Source organism: Ipomoea nil, unplaced genomic scaffold (assembly GCF_001879475.1).
Source record: "Ipomoea nil cultivar Tokyo-kokei standard unplaced genomic scaffold, Asagao_1.1 scaffold2926, whole genome shotgun sequence".
NCBI lineage: Eukaryota > Viridiplantae > Streptophyta > Magnoliopsida > Solanales > Convolvulaceae > Ipomoea > Ipomoea nil.
In genome coordinates, this window is record NW_017619354.1 from 4922929 (window position 1) to 4950130 (window position 27202).

General features: G+C 36.1%; 3 protein-coding genes and 2 non-coding genes across 9 annotated transcripts; 2 read left to right on the forward strand and 3 right to left on the reverse strand.

Moving 5' to 3' along the window:
- The first annotated feature begins 261 nt into the window (after positions 1–261).
- Positions 262–333, forward strand: TRNAT-UGU. Its single transcript has one exon. It is a non-coding gene; the product is annotated as a tRNA-Thr (tRNA).
- Positions 334–441: 108 nt separating this feature from the next.
- On the forward strand, positions 442–513 carry TRNAT-UGU. The gene has a single exon. It is a non-coding gene; the product is annotated as a tRNA-Thr (tRNA).
- A 1723-nt stretch (positions 514–2236) lies between these two features.
- Positions 2237–6292, reverse strand: LOC109162185 (serine/threonine-protein kinase-like protein ACR4). Its single transcript, XM_019310918.1, has one exon. It carries the CDS (start codon positions 5312–5314, stop codon positions 2519–2521), a length of 2796 nt encoding a protein of 931 aa, XP_019166463.1. The 5' UTR covers positions 5315–6292; the 3' UTR covers positions 2237–2518.
- A 6632-nt stretch (positions 6293–12924) lies between these two features.
- Positions 12925–18366, reverse strand: LOC109161617. 5 transcript variants are annotated; one of them, XM_019310101.1, is made up of 7 exons: positions 18099–18366; positions 17010–17146; positions 15497–16642; positions 15026–15105; positions 14770–14932; positions 13833–13922; positions 12925–13330 (listed from the first exon to the last, which is right to left on the reverse strand). In XM_019310101.1, the coding sequence occupies exons 2-6, from the start codon at positions 17142–17144 to the stop codon at positions 13920–13922; spliced, it is 1527 nt and encodes a 508-aa protein (XP_019165646.1). In that variant the 5' UTR covers positions 17145–17146; positions 18099–18366; the 3' UTR covers positions 12925–13330; positions 13833–13919. The 5 variants fall into 5 exon arrangements, with proteins under 5 accessions (XP_019165646.1, XP_019165645.1, XP_019165643.1 ...); XM_019310100.1 differs by having other exon boundaries at positions 13833–13964; XM_019310098.1 differs by lacking the exons at positions 12925–13330; positions 13833–13922 and adding an exon at positions 14296–14714 and having other exon boundaries at positions 14772–14932.
- Positions 18367–22816: 4450 nt separating this feature from the next.
- Positions 22817–26795, reverse strand: LOC109162192 (Golgi apparatus membrane protein-like protein ECHIDNA). Its single transcript, XM_019310934.1, has 6 exons — positions 26622–26795; positions 24932–24988; positions 24641–24844; positions 24428–24487; positions 23615–23741; positions 22817–23146 (listed from the first exon to the last, which is right to left on the reverse strand). Exons 1-6 carry the CDS (start codon positions 26634–26636, stop codon positions 23058–23060), a joined length of 552 nt encoding a protein of 183 aa, XP_019166479.1. The 5' UTR covers positions 26637–26795; the 3' UTR covers positions 22817–23057.
- Between the last annotated feature and the right edge of the window lie 407 nt (positions 26796–27202).

Here is a 27202-nt window from a genome sequence, read left to right on the forward strand (position 1 = left end):
TTACACTATTATTTGAATTTGAAGATTAATTTGAGATAGCACTTAGATTAATTTTTTCCTCTCAATGAAAAATGATCAATTTGACACTTTTTTTTTTATATAAATAATGAAATCATATAGTAAGAGATTTGGATTATCAATTTTCTATTGAAAACAATTTGACTAAGATTGATGAATGGTCTAATCACTCGAATGTTAATTGTTAAAGCTAAAGGAGAACAACATATATTTTAAAATTTTATTGAAATAGTTAAACCGTAAGCCTCTATAGCTCAGTGGTAGAGCGTCAGTCTTGTAAACTGAAGGTCCGTAGTTCGATCCTGCGTGTAGGCATTTTTCCCTTTATCCACATCATAGTATAGGAAAGTTTATGGAAATGGTTGATTTTCCCTTTATCCACACCATCGTATAGGAACTTTTATTGAAATGGTTGACCTGTAAGCCCCTATAGCTCAGTGGTAGAGCGTCAGTCTTGTAAACTGAAGGTCCGTAGTTCGATCCTGCGTGAGGGCAGTCGTTAACCGTCTAGTTTTACGGTGGCATATTGGCAAGGTACACCTGCACATAGAATTTGACTCTAATTTAATCTTGTTATAATTGGTCTTTAATGTTTTGCCATGGTCGATATTGATAGTACACATACACAAAATACATTGTTCTAAATATTGGTTGTGTTGTATTTTTTTTTTGTGTGTAAATTACGGGGTGGTTCGAATCTTTCTCTGTCCATTTAACGGTCCAGGTTTATATGATTAATTTCCGTTCGCTCTAGGAGGCTATGGGAGTTGGTCCAGGGATAGTTGTATTGTATTAAATGACAAAAATTATTTAATTTTTACATATGTAAATACTTGTGTGTATTATGTTACTCTATTGTTCAGACACGAATGAATTAGATGTATAATTTTTGGAACGCATGCCATAAAATAAAAGAAATATAGATAACAAAACTCAATTTGACAAGAATAATGCAATTGGACTCAATGCTATCTCCCATGTGCAAATGCCTTATTAATTATTGAATGGCCAAAAATTTAGAAATGTGAATTAATAGCATGCCACACTTCACATTATTGATGACAATGGGTCGGAAAGATTACATCCATCATCCAATTCACTTTATCTTCTCTTCATCCACTCTCACTCCCAACTCATATCGGGTGGACTATTCAAAACTTACCCCCACCCCATTGGATTGTGTGCCCACTATCGGTATCACAACTTATCGTCTTTTGTTATTTTTTTAAAAAATAATATTTAAATTACTTACACATAATAAAATAATAAAATTCATTAGTTATACTAAAACATAAAATAATAAAAATATTCAAATATAATAACTAAATTGTTAATTTTTAAAGTTATTGAAACTTTTATAATTAACTATATACTAGTACTACTTATTTTACTATTATAATTAGGTGAGGACGTGATGACTAATCTATTGCATTTATTTTTTTTTATTTGGATGATCCAGATTTGATTTCTTAAGATGACATGAATTGATTTTTTTTTTATCTGAACTATATATATACACACGCATGGTGATGGTGGGTCGGGTGGGGTTCTAGACGATTTTTGTATATAAAACCCGAATCTAACCCGACCCCCGCAAATTTATTTTTTTAAGACCCATCCCGACTCACCACCTACTATCACCCAAAACAAACTCGATCTATGCGGGGTAGATTCGGGTGAATATCCGCAAGGCAGATTGAAATTGTCATCTCTACTTCACATACACAAACAATTTCTTTATGATATATATATTAATAGAAGTATATCAAAATTCAAAATTGAAAAAAAAAAAAAAAAACAAGATAAATTTATGTAGTAAAATGGTTACAAATTCAATTATTGAGTATCATTTTTTTTTTTTTTTTGGTGATGAGGTAAATTCACAATCACTGTTTAAAGCATTGAGGGTATGCATTGAGTGTATGCAGCAGATAAACTTCACTTCTGTATAATAGGATACAAATATGGGAAAAATAAACTACACTAGGAAGACCCTTGCCACGAACTCGATCACCAAGAGAATGTTAGTAAGAATCAAACCTTTTTCATATAATCTTTTACATGTGGTTTTGGTTGTTTTAACATTGTACAAAGGCTCTCTCCCCCTACCCCCATTTTCACATTAGGTTTATGTTTTACAAGTCTAAACCTAGTTTTAATCTCCATAAAATACAAAATTTAAGGGACTTATATATAAATAGATTCTGCTCATCTGTTAAGAGGAAGAAGAATGAGTGTAGCATTAAGCCATTAAACCAAAATAAATGTAAAAGAGTGGAGAAAGAATACCTAAGTACAATTCTATTGATATGATCAAAGTAGGCAGTTGTTTTCCCAACAACATTCAAAGAAGAAAAACTCCTGAAACTGGAAATTACCTGAATTGAATGAACAAAAGAAGATAGCAGAAAAGCACTGAACTGAACATTACATGATCAAAACACATCTCATCTGCTCAACAACATTCCAAGCTTCTCAAATCTCAATATATATATGTGGACTAGAAGTTGTGCTGCAAGAACAAGTGTTCTTGAGGGGAAGCCGGCCCGATCTCTTCTTCCAAGCTTCTCAATCCATCTCCCATGCCTGCTGCAGGAGGGGCAGCATTTGCATTTCCCAGATTCTTGGCCTCGAAGTTCTTCCCCTCGACGTCCCCGTCTGAGATTGAAGACTTCATCCTCTGAGAGGAAGCGACGCTGGGGAAAGTAATCCAGGAGGGGGCTCTGAACTCTGATCTCGGGTCCTCGGTTTCTGCAACATCTGTTTCTGATGTGGACCGGTTCGAGGATCTCTGGGAGACCTTCTTGTGCAGCCTGCTGCTGCCCAGAACGACCTCGGTTGGCAAGATGGGCTGCTCGTTGCTAGGACTGCCCATCAACTGGGCAAGCGCCCGTTCTAACGAGGTTGTCACTTTGTCCATTGATGGCCTCTCCTTCCCTCTCATCCTCACACATTTGCAGGCTACATTTGCAATCCTTCTCAGAGCCTCAATGTCAGATGGGAGTTTGAGGACAGGGTCCAAGATTGCTTCGATATCTCCCGCCTTGATCAAGGGGACTGCCCATTCCACTATGTTCCCTTCTTCGAATTGCATGTCTATGGCTTTCCTCCCACTCAGAATCTCCAACAGCAAAACGCCAAAGCTGTAGACATCGGACTTGGTTGTTAGGTAGTGGAGTCGGTAGTACTCGGGGTCGAGGTATCCCAGAGTCCCTGCAGGGAGTTCAGCTAAGGGAGAGCTGCTGTTTGCGGGCCCGAGCAAGGACAGCCCGAAATCTGCCACTCTCGCGTTGTGCTCTTCGTCTATGAGGATGTTGGAAGACTTTATGTCCCGGTGGATTACGGGAGGGCAAGCATACCCGTGCAGGTACTCAATTCCCCGAGCTGCTTGGACTGCAATTGTGACTCGTTTCACCCAATCGAGTTGCTCTTTTAGCCCCCGGTTGTTGCCATGGAGGTGTTGGTGCAAGGAGCCATTGGCCATGTACTCGTAGACGAGCAGCCTCTCCCCGCCTTCCTCACAATACCCGAGCAGATTGAGGAGATGGGCGTGGTTTAGCCTCGAGAGCAAGTCGAGCTCGGTGTGGAACTCCTTCGAGTTTTTCTTCATGTCCGGGGACATCACAGCTCTCTTGACAGCAACCTCGGTCCCATCCTTCAATACCCCCTTGAAAACGCACGAAAAACTCCCTTTCCCCACTTGTGATTCCTCCTTGAATCCCTCGGTCGCCCTGTCGAGCTCCTCATAAGTAAACATCTGAGCTCTCCTGATCTTCAGATCATCCAGGTCCGGTAGGATTTTCCCCCCATTCTCCTTTTGGAAAGAACCAGTCCTCCCGGGCTTCCTCGAGCTCAAACGCTTAGCTGAGCAAGTACACTTCCTTAATCTGTAACGAACGTATATAACCGAAGTCAGGGAAACAACACTGACTAGGAACACTGCAAAAGCAACCTCAGCAAGGATAACTGGCAACTGGAGTGACCAAAATTTAGAGTTCTTATTATTCCCAGAAGAAGCAGCATTAGAACAGTTCGAAAAGCACTCGGGCGAGATGCAGTTTGAACAATTGTAGGCGCATTGTCTGTCAGACATCGGGGAGCAGACAGCGGATTGGGACATTTCAGCGGGGCATCCAGTGGAGCAGGAGAGGCAAATCGCGCTATCAGTGGACTTGCAAGGAGAACTTGCATTGGTAAATCCATAGAACCCTGGGGCACAAGGCCGGGGCTTGCAGATTCCGGGGGAAACTGCAACCGGGAGAGACGTTGGGAAGCCAACGCCCCAGCAAACGGGCTGCAGGGACGTGGTGGCAAGGATTCCACAAGTGAAGTAATCCCCGGCTGCAATCTCATAGAGCTTAACACCGCTAGGAGGCGGGGTGCTCTTCTCGACGTGATACCCCCAGCAAACAATTCCCCTATCGAAGCTCCTAATCCCACACGCGTGGAACCTCCCCCCTACCACCGAAAGCATCGGGTCTCGGGGAGCCAATGCAATGTTAAGCCTAGCAGATTGTGACACAGATATGGCAGCTTCTTGAAGCTCCAAGCTCCTCCCCCAACAAAAAACCCGAGAATCTGTCCCCTCGAGGATCCCACACACGTGGTATCCCCCGGCTGCAATCTTCTGGAACCTCATATCCTTCGGGATGAGACTAATCACCCGGCTGCTCGTCTCATCCCCCCAGCAGAACACACTCCTATTCTGAGAAAACAGCCCACAACTAAACTCCGAGCCAGCCGATATCGTCTGGATCTGCCCCTCAAATTCAAACCTTTTAGTCATGTTATACCCCCAGCAATCCACTAAAGAAGTGTTCCTGTTCTTCCCAGTCAAGGGCTTTCTCAATCCACACAAATGGTGATCCCCAGCACTGATTTCCAAGTACTCACAGCCCTGAACCATTGGCTGGGGCACCCCCATTTGAACAAAATTGCTATTTCCCCAACAATAAGGCTGGTTTGACTCCATTAACAGCCCACAAACAAAGTCATTCCCAGCAGTTATCCCAATCAAAGGGGAATGGGCAGGAGTGGAATAGATTACTGCAGAATTGGAGCCATAGCAGGACACAGTGTGAGATCCATCAGACTTTAGCCCACAGAACACAGGGCCATACTCTCCATAAGATATAGCAATTGAAGACATTGAACCCAACCCTGAAACCCTCCCCCATAACAAATCCAAGTACACAACAAAAAGTATGGTTTTTGGAATAAATCTGGGTTTAAAACCTTGGTTCTTCTTCAGACAGACAAAGCCTTTTACCTCAGCCTGACACCTCAAAATGTCCATTACCAAAAAGTTAAAGAATTCAACCAAACCGTACTCAAACTCTCAAAGTGAACCGCATCAATATGATCTCACCCTTGGTACTACACAACAAAAAAAAGTAATCTTTTTTCTCTAAGATACATCTTGTCAGAACCAGAAACATGCCCATGCACTAAAAAACCTCCCCATTCTTTTGCCCAGAGAATGAGATTGAAATGGAAAAACAGCAGGGGAGAACTAACACAGCCAAGAAAAGACTAAAGAAGCAAAAAACTCAAAGATAAACCTGGTGAGGGGAGAGAAGAGATCCCAATCCTAATCAGACCCAGAACCCAATCTCCAAAATCCCTCCTTTTTTCTCAAGAATCCATGAGAAATCAAATTGAATCCTCACTCCCTATACACTTTACCTGTTAAAGATACAATCTTTGCAACAAAGAATGCAAAAGGGTGTCAGGTTGAAGACGAAAAGGGCAGCTTTTCCAGCTCATTTCAGGCCTATTTTCCTCATTCCATTGTCCCAATATAGAGTGATTGCGAAAGCATTAAAAAGTAGTCTTTCACCTCAAAGCTTTGTTTGGGTAGCTAGAGGGAGTGATGGTGGTCATAGCTAGCGGCAAGAAGGGGGTGGTGGCGTGATGATGTTTGGGAGAGAGAGAGAGAGAAAGAAAGAAAGAAAGAAAGAAAGAGAGAGAGAGAGCATTTAGTGCAATAGAGCTGCAGGTTTCTCAAAACGAGCAAAGAGTTGGTGACGGCAATAAATGACAAATTTATTGCGAAAATGATCTTTTCATTTCTGGGTTTCTGCACACATGTCCACAGTATCACTCATCTCTCTCTCTCTCTCTCTTATGCTCCCATGCAAAAGCCTTCTATTTTCAGTCCTCCATTTCTTTTTTCTGTTAAAGAAACTTCAAATCTGGGCTCATTAGCAGTAGTTTTGACAAATTATTGACAAGCTCTTCGACCAAGAACTACAGAAACATCATTGTACACCCACGTACGAATTGACTTGCTTTTGTCTCTCTTCATCAAAATACATAATTAAGTCTTTTCATATCCTTTATTGTACTGTGAATATATATAACTGTTAAGTGTTAATAATGTAATTATTGTGGTTAATTAGCCGTTTGCGCCTTCTGCGTTGTACCTTCTTAAAATGGTAAAGCTGAAATAATTAAGGGTCAGCAATTAATTAATTAAATAAGCGAACCAAATTTATGTAAATTATTGATTAAATACATTGGATTGGTGGGGACAGAAATCAAAATTATAATGTTCTAACCTAAACTTATAGACAGATTAGGATGTCCATGAACCACAAAATTATATACAATCTTTCCAAAATGATAAATATCATCCTAAATTTCTAAGAGGGTGTTTAGTTTATGGAAAGTGAGATTGTTGAAATTATGGAAATGTTTTAGTATGTTTAGTTAACATTAATAATGGAATATGAGTAGATCTTGTATGAGACTATCCCATATGATAATTTAATACTCCTCACTTTTTTTTTTAAATGTACTCTGTAATACTTTTCAAATGATCTATACAAATATTATATTTTAATTTAAAAATGTTACACTCTTGTGTGATACAGTCTCACCGAAGACTCATTCATGTAATATTAATCTGTTTAGTTTGAATTTTTAGGTTACATTGCATAATTATTTAAATGTCCTTGATATGTATACTTGAATTTTAAATTTTAAGTTACCTTACATAAATAAACATACACATATCAGTAAGTCTTTTAAAATGTATGTATGATTTTCAATTAAGTATATTCTTTGATATCTATAAGTACAATCGCTATTTTTTGATCAAAGGAAGCATAAGCTATAGCAGTGAGGGAAGCACTAAAATGGTTGATGACTTTTAATGTGGATCAAGTTCAGTTAGAGATAGATGGTCCGGTTAATAACATTTTATTATAGATTTAACATATATACAATAATTGGTTTCTTGTTTAGTAAATTTATATGAACTATCCTCCTTATGCTATTATATATATAATAATTAACTTTTATCTTGTTATATACACTATCAATATTATTTAAATTTTGTGCTCCACAAAATTGGGGAAGACAAGAACTACAAAATTCTCCCATATTATACATATTCAAGATTATCGATCAAGATAAGATGTTAAAGAGTACCATACAAATGAACTTTAAAACTATATATATCATCAAGAATAACCTAACACATATATGCAACACCTCTGATCTGAGAATATCACATTACTCTTGAAAATTCAAACAGTAACATATAATATTTATCTTAAATAATATGATGTTTATGAACATGTACAACATAACATAAATTAAACAAATTAAATATTCATAATATGTGATATAAAATTTATAAACACACACACACGCAGATATATTATATATATGGTTGGATCTGATCTGACCAACTAAGCACATATTACAAATTAATCCCTCCTGGCCTCCATCAATTCCAGAACTCCAGAAGTGAAGTTTTTTTTTTTTTTTTTTTTTTTTTTTTTTTTACCAAAAACTGGTAGCATAGTTAGCATTAATTTAAAGCAGGGCAGCAGATTTTTTGGGTTACATTGTCATTTCAAATGACTCATTCCTCAACCAGTAGTTTTGGAGTACTGTACGTGGGAGAAAGTTAAGTATAAATTATAGTATGTAGTAAACCCTACCATATGGTTAGAGGTCACAACATTTCAAAACCTATCCCACTTAGTCAAAACCTATATACCACCTAATATCTACATGTTGGAGTCGGATAATTGGCCATCTGTTTTTGGTTGATGAGATTTTGTGTCTATATAAATTTGTTTTTAGTAGTAATAAAAACAAAATTCTACTTTTGTAACTTCCCGCTCAAATCATAATATAATACTCCATAACATAAATCATATTACATATATATTGTTTTTTTAAAGATAATATCAAGCAAACGAGTCATATATTATTCAATTAATTGAGTGATATTTTTACACTAATTTTATCAATAAATATACATTTTCAAATATTAGAATTGTTTTTTTATTAATTAGTAGTATAGATTATTATTATTATTATTACAAATTCAAAACCACATATGCCTGCCATAGTAATGTTGATATTTACATTTTCATCTACTTATTAAATAGTTCATTATCCCATTACCTTGACTTTCTACGTACCACTGAATTGGAGTGTCCAGTATGGTGGCTATATAATATATTTGTTTATTTGTCTTGTTGTGAGCCGTGTTTAATGAAACATTTTAAAATATTTATGCAGGGATGTGAAATCTGTGCTTCTTGGGATTTTGCACTGATTTAATTATTCTACGTACGTAGTTAACTTAATTGGATTCAAGTAATGCTCTTCATAAGGATTACTTACAAGCTTCCAGACAATCTTCCTGGTATTGCTCACTGTGTGTCATGTGAATTGAAGTCTGAAGACATATTAATTATAGGCATTGCTAGTCTAGCATTTCTTTATATATATATATATATATATATATATATATATATATATATATATATATATATATATATATAAGGTTGCGTTCACTGCAAATCGGCCTTAACGTACGAATTTGCAAATTACTGAAGGATTGCACTCAATTACATGAATGCATCGCAAAGTCCTCCAGACATGTCTTGGGAGTTGTTGCAGTGCAATCATATAGTACTTGTGATACAATCATTCAATATTATACATGTGCAACGTCATCCAATTCAACAGACACTCCTTGCAAGGTAAGTCCTCGGAGTTGGGTCATGAGTGGTTTTCACTTAAGGCACACACCCTCCAATATTCGCATTTGGCTATTATAGTCATCAACATTCTGAACCTACTGAAGCACAAAGAGCATAAAGAATCAATGCCGCCACACTAGGGTTCAAACCTGAAACCTCTTATTTAAGGGGCAATAGTCCATAGCTATGCTGCTCGACCAGAAGGCCTTTTGACGCCAAGTCGTTAAGGTTGAGCAAAGGCTACTACCTCTCTAATTGAAGACTAACCCAAAGTACTTCACTCAGAATTTGACTATATTACAAAGTCTCTAAATCAAAACGTTTAAATTGGGCTGTAAAATAGTCCAACTGTCATAAACAAGCTATAAAATAAGACATTTATCATTGTAATTTTACTAGATCAAATTCTATTGTGAATAATATAATCATTTCTTGAATAATTAATTTGATAATAGTGACATGTAAACCCAACAAAAACTTAGAAACAATTACTCATACAACACTCAAGTGTCAAACGGTTTTTCTGGAAAAAAAAAAAAAGAAAAAAAAAAAAGGGTCACAATTTGAATAACTCTCACCTATCAAACAGCAATTGATTTTGATGAGCAAGTGGGGACCAACAGATCTCATGTAATTAATTACCTCTCATGTTGCTCTAATTACATCGATTTCAGCATATAGAATTGACAAAATTTTCCTTCTTTTGTCTTCTTTGGAATAAACTAATTTTCTTTCTAATCACCAATATAAAGATTTGTTCACATCTATATAAATTAAAGTTTATGTAACACTAAGATACAAAAATGTTAGATAATGTTGGGAGATATGATTACAGTATCATTTTTTTAAGCTAAAACAATGAGGGGTACATTTTTGGATGTGCAAGGAAATGAAGATTTTTTGTTTCATTTTTTTTTTTTTACATGACAATAAGTAAATAGTTCCTAGAGGTAAGTAGGTAAGATTGATGTTCCAAAAAAGTTGTCGAGTGAATGAAATTTTAAGAGTTGAGTCTATTACATATAAAAGTAAGATTTATTTAGTACACATTTTCAAATAATAAGTATAAATTTCTTCTTCTTTTTTTTTTTTTTTTGAAAGATAAAGTTGCAATATATTAATGAATGTAAGCAACAATAGAGTCAGGAGGGACCAGTACAGTGAAGTTGTCTGAACAAAGGCTGCTGCAGCAAGAGTATGAGCGGGTAAATTCAAAGCTCTAGAAATTAAACTAACATAACAGGTAAAGTAAGATTTATTTAGTACACATTTTCAAATAATAAGTATAAATTTATTTAATCACCCTAACAATAGGTAAAACTGATGGATGACATAATTGGAGAAGAACTTGAATGTTTAAAAATTTCAGGTAATTTTAGGTTCTGAAATTTCAGATTTTAACTTTTATCTTTTAAAAAAAAAGGGTTTAGTTCCAAACTTGAAATTTACCCATTCAATACCCAAATTGATTATTCATTGGAATTTGAAAAAGAGCAAAGGACAATGAACTTTGAGATGCTGGCTCGGAAGCACAAAGTCAAGTACTAAACTAAAACTGCTGACTCAATTAATACAAGTAGGATTTGGGAGCACTAATTAACTCATAAAGAGTAATACGGAGTACTAAACTAGAAAGCCCACCCTACTACTACTGGCAATTTATATCATGCATCAAGGCGCACAATGTAGGCCTGGTTTGTACCTTTTTTTAGAAATTCTATTTTTGTGTCTATTGTTAACTTCTTAAAAAAAATTCTCATGTTTTGAATATACATAATTATATAATAAAATGTACATAATTGTATAACAGAATACACATACTCTTTTTTAAAAAGATAATACACATAATCTAACATAATACATAATGCACATAAACTCTTAACATAATACACATAAACTTTTTAACTTTTAGAAAAATCTCATGTTTCGAATGTACGTAATTGTATAAAAGAATGTACATAATTGTATAAAAAAATGTACATAATTGTATAACAGAATGTACATAATTGTATAACAAATACACATACACTCTGTCGCATCAACTCCCCACACAACTTAACAAAACGACGTCGTTTTGGGTAGGGCGGTGCGCACAATGCAGTGTGCGCCCTAGTGCATGATATAAAGATTGACTACAACTACAATCATTATACCATTGTCCACAGAGTTGTGTGGACTATACTATCAAATAATGTACATTCAGTACACAAATAATGTATTTTTAGTATATTAAAAATGTACATTGTATTCATAAAAAAATACATTATTTTGTATAATGTACATTCAGTACACAATTTAATATATTAAAAATATACTTTTTGTTATGGTCTACACAGCACTATATGGACCATAGTTCACACAATAATTTGCCACTACAACTACTAAACCACAACTTTGGCCCACTTTATACTAAGACGCAAATTATGCCGTGGAATCGTGTTCACTGAGAATGGTGAACACAAGTCAAAACGACGTCGTTTTTAGGCAAAAAAAATAAAATCGCGGATGTGGAGTTAACGGCGCGTTACTGATCAAATTATGAATTTTCTGTTATGAGATTATGAATTTTATGAAAATTCATAATCTCATAACAGAAAATTCATAATCTCATAACAGAAAATTCATAATCTCATAACAGAAAATTCATAATCGCATAACAGAAAATTCATAATCTCACAACTGAAAATTCATAATCTCATAACAGAAAATTCATAATCTTATAACAGAAAATTCATAATCTCATGGTTCCAAAGTGAATGTGTAGGCATGGTTCCAAAGTGAATGTGCAGGCATGGATTCATAATTTATGAATGTCCGTGATTTCGGACGGGAATATGTAGGCATGGTTCCAAAGTGAATGTGCATGCATGAATTCATAATTTATGAATGTCCGAAACTCCGAAATTATGAATGTAATGAAAATTCATAATTTCATAACAGAAAATTCATAATCGCATAACAGAAAATTCATAATCTCATAACTAAAAATTCATAATCTCATAACAGAAAATTCATAATCTCATAACAGAAAATTCATAATCTCATGGTTCCAAAGTGAATGTGTAGGCATGGTTCCAAAGTGAATGTGTAGGCAGTCACGTAATTAAAAAAAAAAAAAAAAAAAAAAAAAAAAAAAAAAAAGATAACGGTGCACTAACACCGTTGGAACCGTGTTCACCATGAATGGTGAACACGGTTCCATGGCATAACGTCTGATACTAAGATGATTAATGAGAGTTAACTAAAATTACTTACAATTCAATTTTTTATAAAATTAAATATAATATTAATATATAAATTTATATATTTAAAAATTACATTAAATTATTATTAAATATAAAAAAAATTAATAATAATTAAAAATTGCTAAAGAAATTAATATGACCAATGAATAGTAAATATGGCAAGTAAAATGAAATAAGTAATACTTTTTACTCTCTTTTTTTACACTATGTAGATGGGCAATGTCATGGTTTGATAGACCAGACTCAAAGCATTATTCACTTTCTTAAATAAACATTGCACAAATTTCGACTTTCATAGTTACCCTTCTAATAAAATTCAAAAAATCAAAAAATTATTCATGTAGTATGATCTGGTTACCATTCTAAATGGATAATTATAGGTTCTAGTGTTCTACCTTATAAAGAATCACGAATATTTAAAAAAAAAAAAAAAAAAAAAACAAACAAAACAATTATGGCACATCTCTATTCTAAATTTACCTCCTAATATTTGCCTTTTGCATTTTTGGTATAGTATTACTTTTTGTATTTAATTATTAGCTATATTCTTTTTAAATTCATAGTAAGGTTTGACATTCATAAGTAATCAATAAACATAAAGAATTTTTTTATACAAATATGAAGAGGAAATAAAAAGAGAATTATGTTAATTCTTGAACAAGATAAATGCATATCGTGGCAACCAAATCTGCCTGGAAAGTTTGGAGGGAAATTGTGAGTGATATAATCTATACAAATATGAAGAGGTAATAGAAAGAGAATTAAGTTAATTCTTGAGCAAGATAAATGGCTATTGTTTCAACCAAATCTGCCTAGAAGGTTTAGAGGGAAATTGTAAGGAGTGATTTAATCTATACAAATATGAATAGGAAATAAAAAGAGAAAAAAGGACACAAACTGGTAAACAGATAATGAGAACAAATGGGATCAAGTTATCAAATGTCTAGTAGTTTATGAGGGGAAAAAACAAAAAGCCACAAGGCATTCTGGAGCAGACCTGAGCGGCTGAGCTTGATTGATATTAATGCTTTTTTCTGAATCAAGCTTTAGAATGGCAACCTGCGCATGCATAAATGAGTTAACATACTTAAAATTTTGACTGTGAAGTTGACAGTTCAATATTTTGATTTGAAGCAAACCAAGGAGTAGGTTTCAACTAACATGCAAGAATTCATGTACAAGAATGCCTCATATTCAAAGGTTGAGTATGAACTATGAAAGATGGAAAGAAAAGTGGCATTTCAAATTTTACGGCTAAATTTCTATAGTTGGTCAATGCAATTTGAATCAGTAATTTTTATCACAAAGATGCACCTTGCTAGCGGCTTTACAGAAGTTCAGTTGTGCGTGAAGGCCAGAAAAACCATCAGTTCCTTCTTATTCACACCAAAAAAAAAAAAAAAAAGTACTCACAACTTTGGAGAATTACTGGTAGAGAACTAGAGATGCATTGCCATTATGTATGAAGAAACTGGGAGATGGGGGGTCATCTGTTCCATCACAGATTTAAGCCAAAAAGTTGGAATTAATGGCAACAACAGTTTGTAGAAGTGAAACTTACCTAACACATGTATATGTGCAGCAGCATCAACAATGTTCTGTAACATTGACCAGGATTTCTAATGCCTCTAAACTTCAGATTCACAAGTCACTGTCCACAAATTTAATACAGAATAAGATGTGGTTCTCCTCACTGAAATAAAAATAATGACATTTTAGCAAATATAAGGTTTTGCACAAGTAACCAAGAAAAAGTAAATTCTGGAGTTATTATTATCTGTAAATGCAATCTAGTTTCGTATGCTCATTCTAGAAATACTTTGGTCACAACCAGAGAAAAGTGAATGGCTTCCATTCATATAGAGCACTTTTGGTTAGCATATTAAACTGATTTGCTTTCACTTTTCTTTCACTAAATGCTAACCTAGGCAAAATGATTTTATAAGTATCGGCTTTGCAAATTGTGCTTGTGCATAATATAAACAAGTTTTTTCATCAAAGTGGATTGTCATTAATTAAATCAATTAAAGTTAGTTTAAATAGCATGTTTCCAGAAAATGCTTCTAAGTGAGACTCCTATAATGCCCTTAAAGGTTCGAGATTACTATTTAATTCTTTCTTCTACTTCATCTTACTGCTCCAGATCTGCTAGTGCATTCCACACTTCACCTCCTTTATGTTAATAGGCGTACATATTGAAAGTAGCCAAGTCTTGATAGAGAAATAGAGTTCATTGGGTATATATCCTTGTTAACAATGTTTGTCATATTACAAAAAACTTTAAGGACTAAAAGGAACATTAGCAACAGACTTTTCAACTACTGCTTATCAAGTTGACTGTCCTAAATTCAGCACAGAGAAGATATTTCACACTCCCATACAAAAGGCTGCTATTTAATAGACACAAGAGATGATCAGAGAAACATATATTTACTTTTGAGACCCCTGACCTTGTATTTGCTAGCACCTAAAAATTGGCAAGAAAAGAAAACGCAAACCTTAGAAACTAGCCGCATGGATCTTCTAGGAAGAACTTGAAGACGCTTTGCACTTCTTAAATTTCTTCCTTCGTTGCAGCTAAAACCCTTATCAGATTCACCATTACTTCTCTTTCTCCTTTGTTTTCCATCAGATGCAAACTCTAATCGTTTCAACAATTTGCTGCAAAATGCAAAGATAAATCATAACAAACCAGTTTAACATATGGCAATCATACAGATTACAGCAGCATCTTGACTTGGTAGTAGAAATTACTCTGAAGATTCTTTCCCCTTCAGATGCCTGTCATTTAGATGTGTGCGGCTAGATATGATGTGATTTCCCTGTGGCAGGTTCTTAAATGAGAACAAAGATTTAATGCCATCACAACGCCATAGCAAGAAAATAAATATTATACTCTTTCTAACTCAAAGCAAATGCAGACGACTAGCTAGACGACTTTAGATTCTTCAATCATGACATATATGCCAACTCCAAAAGCAGAATGGTGGAGAGTCAGTGGAGATATTGGGTTGTGAGAGGGCTTGTGTAGTTGTGTATGAGGATGAGAGACCAAGAATGAAACAAAGGATGTCAGAATTAAAAGGGGGCTAAGGCTCAAGTAGCTTTTTATGTAAATGGAGTAGAAAAGTCATTATCTTCTCTACTAAGAGTTTAAGAGGAAACACCCCAAAGCCTAGAAAACTGCCATAATGAATTTTTAAAATGGAAATAATAAATCATTACCCCTCCTGATTTAGGCTTGTTATCCACAAAAGAACTATGGTTATCCTCACATGAATCCGAATATCCACCTGGTTTGATGCTATCTGCAACATCAACCAAATCCATGGAGCAATCATGCACTGACGAGCATGATGCATACTTCTCGTGAAATTTGGCATCTGAAAACCATGCCTCTGTGGTATCGTTTGCTGAAGGAACATCTAGAAGTACCATGGGCTTGTCAAGGCTACAAGTACTCTGTGTGTCTCTATCTGTGCAGTTTTCATTACGAAGCTTTACATTCTGATTCTCCAATTTTCCTTCTGGTTTAACCACAATTACATCTTCTATGAAACTACTTGTTTGTTTCCCACCAGACGTTAAAGCATTATGAAATTTTGCATCCTGGTTCTCCAATATTTTTTCTGGTCCACATAGTGCCATACCGGTGGCGTTAGTTTCCACAATCCCCTCAGAGGCATAGGAAGCATTTGGATCCGTACTTCCCGTCTCCTCTCTCAAGTAAGTATCAGAGACAATCTCATTACGTAAATTGGAAGAGTGTCTGGACAATGGTGGAGGCTCCTCTTTTTCTCCCATACATGCAGAATACTTTTCAGAATGATAGCCAGATTTTGTTGCAGAGGATTCCAACAATCTATCACCTTTATCTTGATTACCGGATACACCATTCGCTTCACTACATAAAATTGGGGAAGAGACAGTATGTACAAAGCTCTGATTCCTATAGTCTGAATCTGTTTCCCTGGTAAATAAATTTGTCAGTTGTTTATTTCCCAGGTTTTGAAGCTCCTGACGAAAACTCTGAAATTTTTGCTTCTGCAAACTTTTACATACGCACACCTCATTTTCCAATCTCTTAAACCAGTCTGATACACATGAGTTCAAATCAACAATAAGGTTGACTCCTTCTTCTGACATGACCGAAAATTCAAAAGGAGCATGTACTGACTTGACCCCAGATACAAATGTGGTTTTAGAAGAACTTGCTTGTGTGGTATGAACAGTATCTTTGAATGCAATCCTGTCGGTTTGAGGAATGAATGGGGAAGCAGATGCCTTCCCTCTTGTGTTATGTATGTAGGAAGAACTTTGATTGTTTTCCAATGAGCATTGAATGGCCTCAAAAGTTTCAACATCTGTTTCCTGCATTAACACAAATTATACATTAGTGGAACAGCCACCCGAACTTTTCAGCAGGTCATATAGATGATGGAAGGGTTAGACTTTCTGATTTTTTGAATCCTCTCAAGATGTTAAACCAATAAAATATATAGCTTTCCCAAGACTGCTGTAAGTTAAACCCCAAGCCCCAAGGTCCAACTAAGGGCGTTCATTCCTTGAAATTGTTGAGTAAGCTGAATCAGCTTACACCCTATTTTAGCTCTCGTGACATGGAAACTAAGAAAAGCAGAAATGAAAAAATTGTTTTTAATTTCAAGGACAATATAATGAGAGATGATATCCATAATACCTTACATACATAAAGACAACAACTTGTCAACATTTTTACCTTAAAGAATGAAATCAAGGAATCCACAAGAAAAGGTTTTGTCTTGTAAGGAGACAAACCGTATTTCTTGCATAATTCTTGGAGCTTTTTCTTGGGCAGGTTGTTAAGCGTTTGTCCAGTTTCCTTTGGTTTCATATCTGTAAATAAAAAACATAAAACATCTAAGAGCAAGACCCATAAGGTTATAGTATAAATATTCTTGAAAGACAAGATATATACACATGTTGAGAGCAACTGGAAATTATTAAAGCAGGCCATAGTTGAGTACCGAAACCCTAAACTAAAATGAATGAGTTATCAAAGCAGCTGAAGACTTCCAGTAAGCCAAATTTCTGAAGACTGCTCCAATGAGACAATTAAAGCGGAGCAAAAGCACAACTTAGAAGATTAAAATCACCTGGTGTAGTAGAGAATCATACATCAATGAACAACCAACACTTTTTCTGTGCTTGACACTAGACAGTTCAATTCACTTAATTGACTTTGGAATCCTACCTGGCATATATCAGCCCATAATGCCCTATTCCATCCTCATTCAACATTAAAGGCAGAAACCCTCACCTTTGCCTTGTTGAACATTATTTCCAGCTATTTAAATTTAAACAAAAAATTAGCACCCTGTATAGTCTTTCATCAATTAGCTAGATATTTGAAATTCATAGTTTGTTTATTATTATCTGCACTACTTTAGGTAATATACATTCAAGTAACCACATCTAATATGAAATTCTCCCACATCCACAGGTACCACAGAATCATAACCAGGGTTTATTACTCCTTTTTTTTTCTTTTTCTTATTGAGCAATACATAACAGTGGCTTTCCCTTGATTAGGCCATAGGCTATGCCTCTCATGCACAACATTACAAGTGTAAGGCGTAAAGAAAACTACTCGTCGGCTTCAATTTTCTCAAATCTCAACGAAACATCCTCTATATGCGCAGTGAATTTTACTGTCTTATTATTTTTGGGTGTTAATTTCATCAACTAGACAGTCAACGAGGTGCTTCTCAGATAAAAGGCATTTAAGCAACCAGATTACATACAAATAGCAACTGAAATGTTAAGATATGAGTCAACGGGGGTTTACCTTGGGCATGTAATGGCGAAGAAAGCTCTCGGCTCGACCACGACGACCAGACCAGATTAAATCTGAGTTTCTGCGGTTTCAGGAATTAGCGGCTGAGCTCAAAAAGTGCGGTGTGAATTTGAGGCCGCCGGCGGATCGCCGAAGCTCTCAGACAGAGTTTAGTAGAATTGCCACCAGAAAAAAAAAATTTTAAAAAAAAAAATCTTTACTGTGCCTTGGTAACAGTACACAACAGCTCAGATCTATCCGTTTTCAAAGCGGGAAAACTCTTTTCGTAGCCGCGGCACACAACTTTAGTACGGAAAGTGGCTAATGAAATCACGATCGTGCCCTTGCAAGTATTTTCGCACTTAAATTATAGCATAGATACTCTAATATTGTGACATTATCAGGCTACATTTGGCAGACTTAGTAGCTGAAAAGCTGTAAAGTAGCTGAAAACACGTCAATGAATATTTTTAATCGGATAAAAAAGGTTGTAACGGATGAGATAAATACCGTCTTTTTGCAATCGTTTACAATGCCGGAAGTAAAGGCTGTCCTTTTTCGATGGCCCCGGAGAAAGCTCCGAAACCGGATGGTATGTCACCGGCGTTTTATCAACATTTTTGGCCAGTTATAGGTCATGACCTGTCTATGTTTGTCCTTCAATGTGTTGCCGATAGATGGCTCCCAGAAGGACTTAATGATTCAAATATCATCCTCATACCAAAGAAAAAAGTGCCGGAAAGGGTGTCTGATTTACACGTGTATGGGTAGAGATGTTGATGCTATGTGTCTCGACTGTAAGTTACTCCATTCAGGTGAATGGTGCCGAGGCATTATCTGTGCTTTTACAACAAGCAGAATATAGTGGAGCAATTCACGGAGTGCGAGTCGCTCGGGGAGCCCCGACCGTCTCCCAGCTATTTTTTGCTGACGATAGTTTATTATTCTTCAGGGCTAATCAAAACGAGGCATTGGCCATCAGGGAGTGTTTCGACTTGTATAGTGCAGCCTCGGGGCAACTGATAAATTATGATAAGTCTAGCGCCGTTTTCAGTTATAATACCAACAATGTAACACGAGAGCTGGTGGCCGGATGCATTGGGGTTCGCGAAGCAAATGATCTGGGCAAATATCGGCTTTAGGGAGGAACAAGACCGCAACTTTTCGGTTCATTGAACATAAAGTACGGGAACGGATCGGGTCTTGGCAACACAAGTTTTTGTCTAAGGTTGGTAAGGAGATTTTGCTCAAAAGCATCGCTCAAGCACTAGCTATTTTTACTATGTCCACCTTTCTTTTGCCAGCTCGTGTGTGTGACACTATTGAGAAACTCTTCAATCGCTACTGGTGGAGTGGTGGTGGTGCCAATCACAGAGGATACATTGGCTCAGCTGGAACCGTTTGTGTGTCCCTGAGTGTAGGGGTGGTCTGGGGTTCAGAAAGTTACATGAATTCAACCTCTTGAAAGGCACCTATTTCCCGAACGCAGAGCTGCACAATGTTGCTGCCGTTACCTGTTGTGCGGCACGCCATAACGCTTCGCACTATACTCAAGGAGTCACTTTCCACCACCAACCGCCTGGCTCCACATCTGCTCGCCATTCGCAACCCTATCAGAACGGCCCAAGCTTCCGTGTCATCCATCGAGCAAGAGCCGATGTTGTGGGTGAACTCCTGGATCCAACTGCTCAAATGGTCCCGAAGCATGCCCCCACAGCCAGCCGCTTGATTCGCCGCTTTGTAGCATCCATCCGTATTTAATTTCCACCAACCCACCGACGGCTTTGTCCAAGTTAACGGCACGCCGCCCGGTCGAGTTGCAGCCTTCGACGACCATTTGTTTCTAAACGCCTCACGTACCTCGCGGTGTTGACTCGAAACCCACTCTTGTTTCTGTGCCAGGCTCAGTTGCTTGCCTTCGAGGACTCTAGCATTACGCCACTTCCAACACCACCACATGCCGACTCACCATCAAAGCCTAACCTCGCATCAGCTTTAAGATTCGCCGACAGCCAATCCTTCCCGTCCTTCGAACTGAGCAGTCGCACAGCGTCCCTGGGCAAGAAACACTCCCAAAAGCCTTGCACTTCAGTGCAGTGCCTGAAAATGTGTTCCAAGCTTTCCGGTTTACCTGCGCAAGACAAACAAAAAAATATCAGTTGTGAAGCCTCTCTTGGCCCGTTCCACGTTTGTCATCAACTCCTCTTGTTTCACCAACCACGGAAAGTGGTTGATTCTATTGGGGACTTTGATATTCCACAAATTTTGCAAATCCTTATCCCGGTACGACATCAGTCGTTCCGGCGGGTCTTGCGCCGCTACCGTCTTATCATATTCTTGCATGGCCTCCGCGGGCGTCTCCGGGACGATCTCCGCCATCTCAACCGCCTTACCGATCGATGCACCGGCGTCGCGTTTCGACTTTTTGGTACTCCGCTCCAACAAATCCTGATCCTCCGTCGTACGTTAAGACGAGAGCGTCATTCCATTCTCAGAGAGCATTTTTAATTAAATAGTTTTAAATTTTAAATAGAATTGTTTACATATTAAGTGTAAATATTTATAAAATATTATAGAACTTGTATAGAATTTTAGGGTGGATTTTATAAATATAGTTATAGTCATACAATCAAGTAGATCTCCACTGTGCGTTGAGATGTTAAATAAGTATAAATAACTTCATGAGCATCATCTTGTAACTATTCAAGTGGTCACAGTAAAACTTATAATTGAAAAATAAAATGTCTTTTCTCCAAAATTAAATATGAGAAAAGAAAAAACCAAAATGATTTTAATTGAAAAAGATAAATAATGTCATTTATTTAAATTAGCTTCTTTGCTTTTCTTGTTCTAACATTCACTTCTTCAAGGATTTCATATGCTGGTCCAATATTCGTCCATTAGGATTTTTTCCTCCTTTCCCTATGTCGGGGCCCTTAAGGTTGGGGATTCAACTTGGGAGAAGATTAACATAGTTTATATAGAATTGTCGGGGTGGAGTATTCGTCCATTAGGATTTTTCCTCCTTTCCCTATGTCGGGGCCTTTAAGGTTGGGGATTCAACTTGGGAGAAGATTAACATAGTTTATATATAATCGTTCAACTTGGGAGAAGATTAACATAGTTTATATAGAATCGTCGGGGTGGAGTATGGGTGGCCCTTAGGGTTGAGAATGCTATCGGTTTGTCTAAGTCCCTAAATTCATAATTTAATACCTTTGGGGTGCTATCGGTTTGTCTAAGTCCTTAAATCCCTAATTTAATACCTCTGCGGTGCTATCAATTTTGTCTATGGTGAGTGACATGGTATAATTGGTGTATGTGCGGAGTGCGTGCGAACTACAGAGATGCCGTTCACGTTCAATTATAAATTGTTTAATTTCATAAACTAAAAATATATTTCAATAAATAAAAGAAATACGTGAATAATTCGTATAAAATTTAATCAAATTACCAGAGTACACAATAAAAAAAGAAAGAACCAAGAACCAAGACGATTTAGCATTTATAATAAAAAAATAAATAAAATAACACGATTTAATTTCATAAACTAACAGTATATTTAATAAACAAAAGAAATTTCAATAATTCGTATAAAATTTAGTTAAATGACCTATGAGGCTATAAATACTTTAGGAGTATGAGTCTTAAAATTTTGGAGCACCCAGCAACAAGAAGTTGGACAGGCAAGCAGCTGAGCGGCGAGTCGGCGTCATCTGAGAACTGAGCGAGAAATTCTACATGGGATTTCTAAGGAAAATGGCGGAGAAGCAAAGCAAAATTACAATGACCGTTTTACCCTCGTCAAAAAACCATTCGAATGCAATTATGTTTTTCCGGTGAAAATTGGCCGGCAGGACCAAATCTATTAACAATTGCATAGTTAAAGGACTAAATTGAGAGTTTTGAAAGTCAAATACTCCAATTAACAACACCCCAATTGTCACAGGACCAAAAGTGCAATTTGTTCGGAAAATGTAATATATCAAATTTTTATAATATGCATTTTTTCATGTAAGACAAATTTCTCTTGCTATAAATACTCATATCATTCATTTAGTGGTCACTCAAGTATTCATAAGGAGATAGGCATTGGTGCTTACTTCTTACTAATCGACACATTACTACCAATACATCCACTCTAAAAATTTATTTTCATCCTGGATATATTTGTACAATTTTCAAAGGTATCATGCGTCAACCGACAACGTTATAATATAAAACGTTATTTTCCACACACAATCAACAGATAAAAAATATTGTATGCGATTGTAAAACATATAACACAAGATGAATATATTTGTTTAACACCTCCATCGTGGGTAAAATATATGAAAATATTAGGACTAAATGCGTCAGATCCGATAATTTTCTAAAATTTTCAAGATGCTGAGCGAATTTTCTAAAATTTTCAAGATGTTGAGCGTTATACCTACGACATCCTACAACTTTCAAAAATATATTAGTAGCTTATTTTGTTTTCCAACAAAGCATACATCTTTAACAAAATCTAACTCATATAAACACCTGAGCACAATTACCGACCAAAATGCTATAACATTGCGTTCTAATCAAATTTAATGCCAAAACATTTCTCGAAACACAATGTGCAAAAATATTTTAACAACTAGGAACACAATTCAAAAAGTGAAATTCAAGTAGTGATTATGAATTCCCATTGGTGTCGAGCACAGGTAAACTATATAGCAAGGTCAATGTTAAAATAGATAGACAAGAAAGCAGAAAAAAGTACGATTTTTTACCAAACTTATTTGTATGTTCGTTCAACATGCACTGGACCTATAGTAGTCAAAGAATAATACAAACGCCTATCCATTGTTCCATCATCTCTACAAAACTGTAAAAGAAAAAGCTGTTGACATTCCAATACAGTGACATGCAAGTGTGTAAGTTGGCTGACATTCACGAATTGATTCTTTTGTGCCCAGTTCACCTCTTCCTTGTAGGAGTTCAAACAACACTGAATGCAGTCTGGATGGTAGAAGATACTCGTGATGCGAGGGTCTGAGTGGCAAATGCTTGAAGCTGCTTCTTGGCATCTGGAAGGAAATCGATCAAATCCTTGTCAGACAATTAACTAATTTTGACGCTTTGCAGCAGAGACAGTAGAGAAGTTTGGCGTAATAATTTAGGAAAGTAAATTACATAGGCACCAGTGTTATAGGTTTCTATTTGGCAAAACTACACAAGTTGCAGTAAGATATAAAAATCATGACCAGAGAATAGAATGATATGCTGGACTGAATTAGATACGTGTGTGTGTATTTCTATATACCCAATAACCACAATAAATTAATACTGAGTTCCTAAGGAAGTAGCAATTCTAGTTGTGTTGGTTATAGCAGGTTGGTAAAAAAGTTATGAACAATGTTAACGAATTAAGGATTATGCCTTTCACCGCTTTATATCATGAAGATAGTAATTTAACAGATACATGCATTTGTGGTATACATATGCACAGACTGAAATCATTTAGGTCACAGAATGTCAAGAGATTTTGTACACACCTTTGCGGCACCTAGTAAAGCCAACAATATTTGCAATGCTGAGTGTCAAGCACACACCAATAACAAGGAGATAGTCAGCTTGGAATCTAATGAGTGAGAATATTCCGAGAATAATCCAAGCCACAGCCTAATAACACAAGTAAAATATCAGTTGCAGTACTAGATACAAGCAAATAGTTGAATCCTTATTTCCTCTTATTTTAAGGTGTGAATTTTAAATACCAATCTATTGTCTATTTGAAACACCATGAAGCACTAATGAGAAATCTCAAAGATAATTTTGAGTTATATACTGAACATTCAGAGCTTCTGACTACTGAGGTCAGATCAAGGCATATGGCACATATCTTCAACTGTTCTCAGATTTCAATGCATATAATCCATTTCAGTTGAAAATTGAACACTAAAAGTGGACCACAAAATGCAGAGTTCACATTGTTTGAATTGTTTTTTCTTTTTTAATGTTTCAAAGCTTAAATTTTGGTTTCAAAATCATCACCACCACGTCCACCATATTTTATCACAATTCTTGAAATTTTTAGCGATTCAATGCTCCAATTATAGATATTTGTTTCACTGTAACACTAAATATAAAACCCAAATCAGAATTTTCAAAATTAACTCTCCCTCAATCAGTGCACATGTTGCCAGAGATTGCTGGAATTGTGATCGAAATTTTGGACAGCAATGATTTTGAAACAAAATCAAAATATTACCGACTGTTTTTAAGTTCTAAAACATTGATAACCATATTGTACCTTGGCCCAAGCGTTGATGGCCAAAAATATTATATATTCCGCGTTGTTTACTTACAGTAAGGTATAGTGTCCACCAGAAAAGCCAAGAATCCTTCTTATTCATGCGAGCCAACGACTGCAAAGGAAAAACAAAATAAACACAGTAGCTGAATTAAGTAGCTAAAAAGATAATTTCTGAAAGAAACATCAACACTAAGGAAGCTTTTGGAAACATATGGTATCACTTTATAAAAGAGGTACAAAGAAACTGCAAGGCCTTGCTGCTCACCTCTTGGTCAAGGCACTCAAATTTCCACAAACTTTCACCCTCTTCACTTATTTCATTCCACCACCTCAAACCCACTAAGATGCGTCCACTCACATTCTTAACAACCCAAAAGTCAAGAGCTGCTAGCAGAACAGTGACCACAAATATGATAACAAAACTATCGACAAATAGAGCTGAAAGTATGTAAAATGCCAAAGCTGCTGCCTGAGAAAGGAGGTATGAAAAAAAAAGGTCAGTTGTGAATTTTCAATAAAATATGGTCCTAGAATAAAAGAGTCCGATGCACTAGACCTTGAAGAGCACATGGAAGAAACATATATTAGGGTTTGCATAGTTCTCCCCTGCAGGCTGAGCATAGAAGATGAGAAAATTGTAGTAAGAGTTGTGATATTATACAAATATTCTGTATTTCCAAGTCCATAGGTTTTGCAAAACTAAATGAATAAAGATGGGCAATAGACAAGTTGTCTTGTAAAGTTACATTAGTGACATTAGCACATATATGCACACATAGCAAACATTGTTGGATAACAAAAGGATGTAATTCACAGGTCAAAATTTAAAATTTACATCAGTTAACCATTTGTGAGTACTATGCATGTTACGATGACAGTCATTTTGTAATGGCACTATCAATTAATATGAATCGTTCTTGTCCTCTTAATTTTACCAAGGATGACTTTACAGAATATAATAATAACTGAATGAAAAATCAACAAGGGGGTTGCAATGACAGTCTCCTCTGTTGAGGTGATCAGTAAATCAACCACTGTCCTTTCAATTATTGTTTCCAATAATTTACTAATCCATCTGATAACTACATCACATTGGCCATCTCCCTCTATATTCTAATCCCCTAAACAGCTTATGAACCAGATTTATGCAAGATTGGGTGCTCTCATCTCATCTACCAATGTTTATTTTCTTTTATATTTTACCCCTCCAAAGCTAATTTGCATGTTTTATGCACAATGCTACAGGACATGTATCATGTATGCGATATCAAAGGCAGCCTACTCATCAACCACCATGACGAACAGCATGTAATTATGCCAACCTCCCAAAATAATCCAAGTTGCAACAAGAGTCTTCTCTCTCATGCATGAACAGACGCGTACAAATATCTTAGTATCAGCAAAGTTATCAATTTCTGAAAACATCTAAAATTCATAACAGTCTTGACAACTCCTAAACAAGCTAATTCAACACGTGAAGAAAACAAGGCAGCAGTGTCAACTGTTAATTAAATAGAAAAGGGCCTCAACAAGTTATGAAGACGTGCCCATGAACTCTGGAGTATTTCTTCTTATAAGGGGTTAATGCTACAGTGCTACCATCCAAGTGTAAAAAACCAAGGTATCAATCTTTATTTACTCTCCAATTCGTTTAAGAAACCAAATTAGTAATAATCCCATGCTAAACAGGCATTCCCAAGCTCCTCTTAAGATATCTCTCTTCTTAAATTTTATTATTCTCTTCTGTTGATGTTCTGCAAGTGTGATTGCAATGCTTCACCTTATTAAGCCCTAAATTCTAGTCAACAAGTTCAATACTGATCATTCCCAACATCAATTTCCTAACTCATCATTTACAGTAGCTCTACCCAGAGTAAGTCTCAAACAACATCACACATGCTTAGCTGGAAAAGGTGAGAGCATTCGTAAGTGGTGACCAGCCCCGAGAAGCACGTTCTCTAAACTCGTGCATTCGTATCAGTTTTACGAAATCCGATCAATTCAGCCTACAGGTTTGTTCCTCATCTTAGCATCACATCAGATTAACCTAACAATTTTGTGCCTACTGCATTTCTAACGAACAATACGATTTATCTGATAGAAATACAATTGCATCTGCAGATCTATTGGGACAGGATATCAAACAACAAGTCAGCGGTCGATCCACTAAAGCGTCATTATATAATAATCCAATAGTAAATTCGACTGAAATAACATAAATCACTTTTGGAAAACGAAGAACTTACAGGATTCAGATCCATTTTTTGGATAATTCAAATGCAGGGATTTTCAGTACCTCCCCTCAGCTGTGTGATCTTCTCTTCTGCGTCTCTTCTCGGATTCAACTCCCGAGTTTATAAAATTGATATTTCTGGTACGAAAATCTGAAGCTAATTTGCATGTTTAAGTTTTAGTTGGTGCCTTCTGCCCGACGGATCCGGGTGAAGGTCGGAGTTCAATTTTGCAGACGACACTCATAATTTCGAGTATTTTAAAATTGACCCTGAATACATTTTTTTATTTTAATATCTACCCTACAATTTTAAGGATACTTTTGAAAATTATCTCTCTCTCTTTTCCTGTAAAAAAATTATATTATTTTACCCTACATATAACTTTCCTATTCTAAGTTCTAACTTTAATATATTATTAAAAAAATTACACTTTTGATACTTAATTATTTTATATATTCAAATTTGATATTTTACTTATAAAATAAGTACATTTGGTCAGTCAAGGACTTTGTGGTCCAATGACGCCAAGTTACTCCTTCATATGAGAGATTGTGAGTTTCTCGCCTCAATAGAGGCGATATTGACTCTTTGAG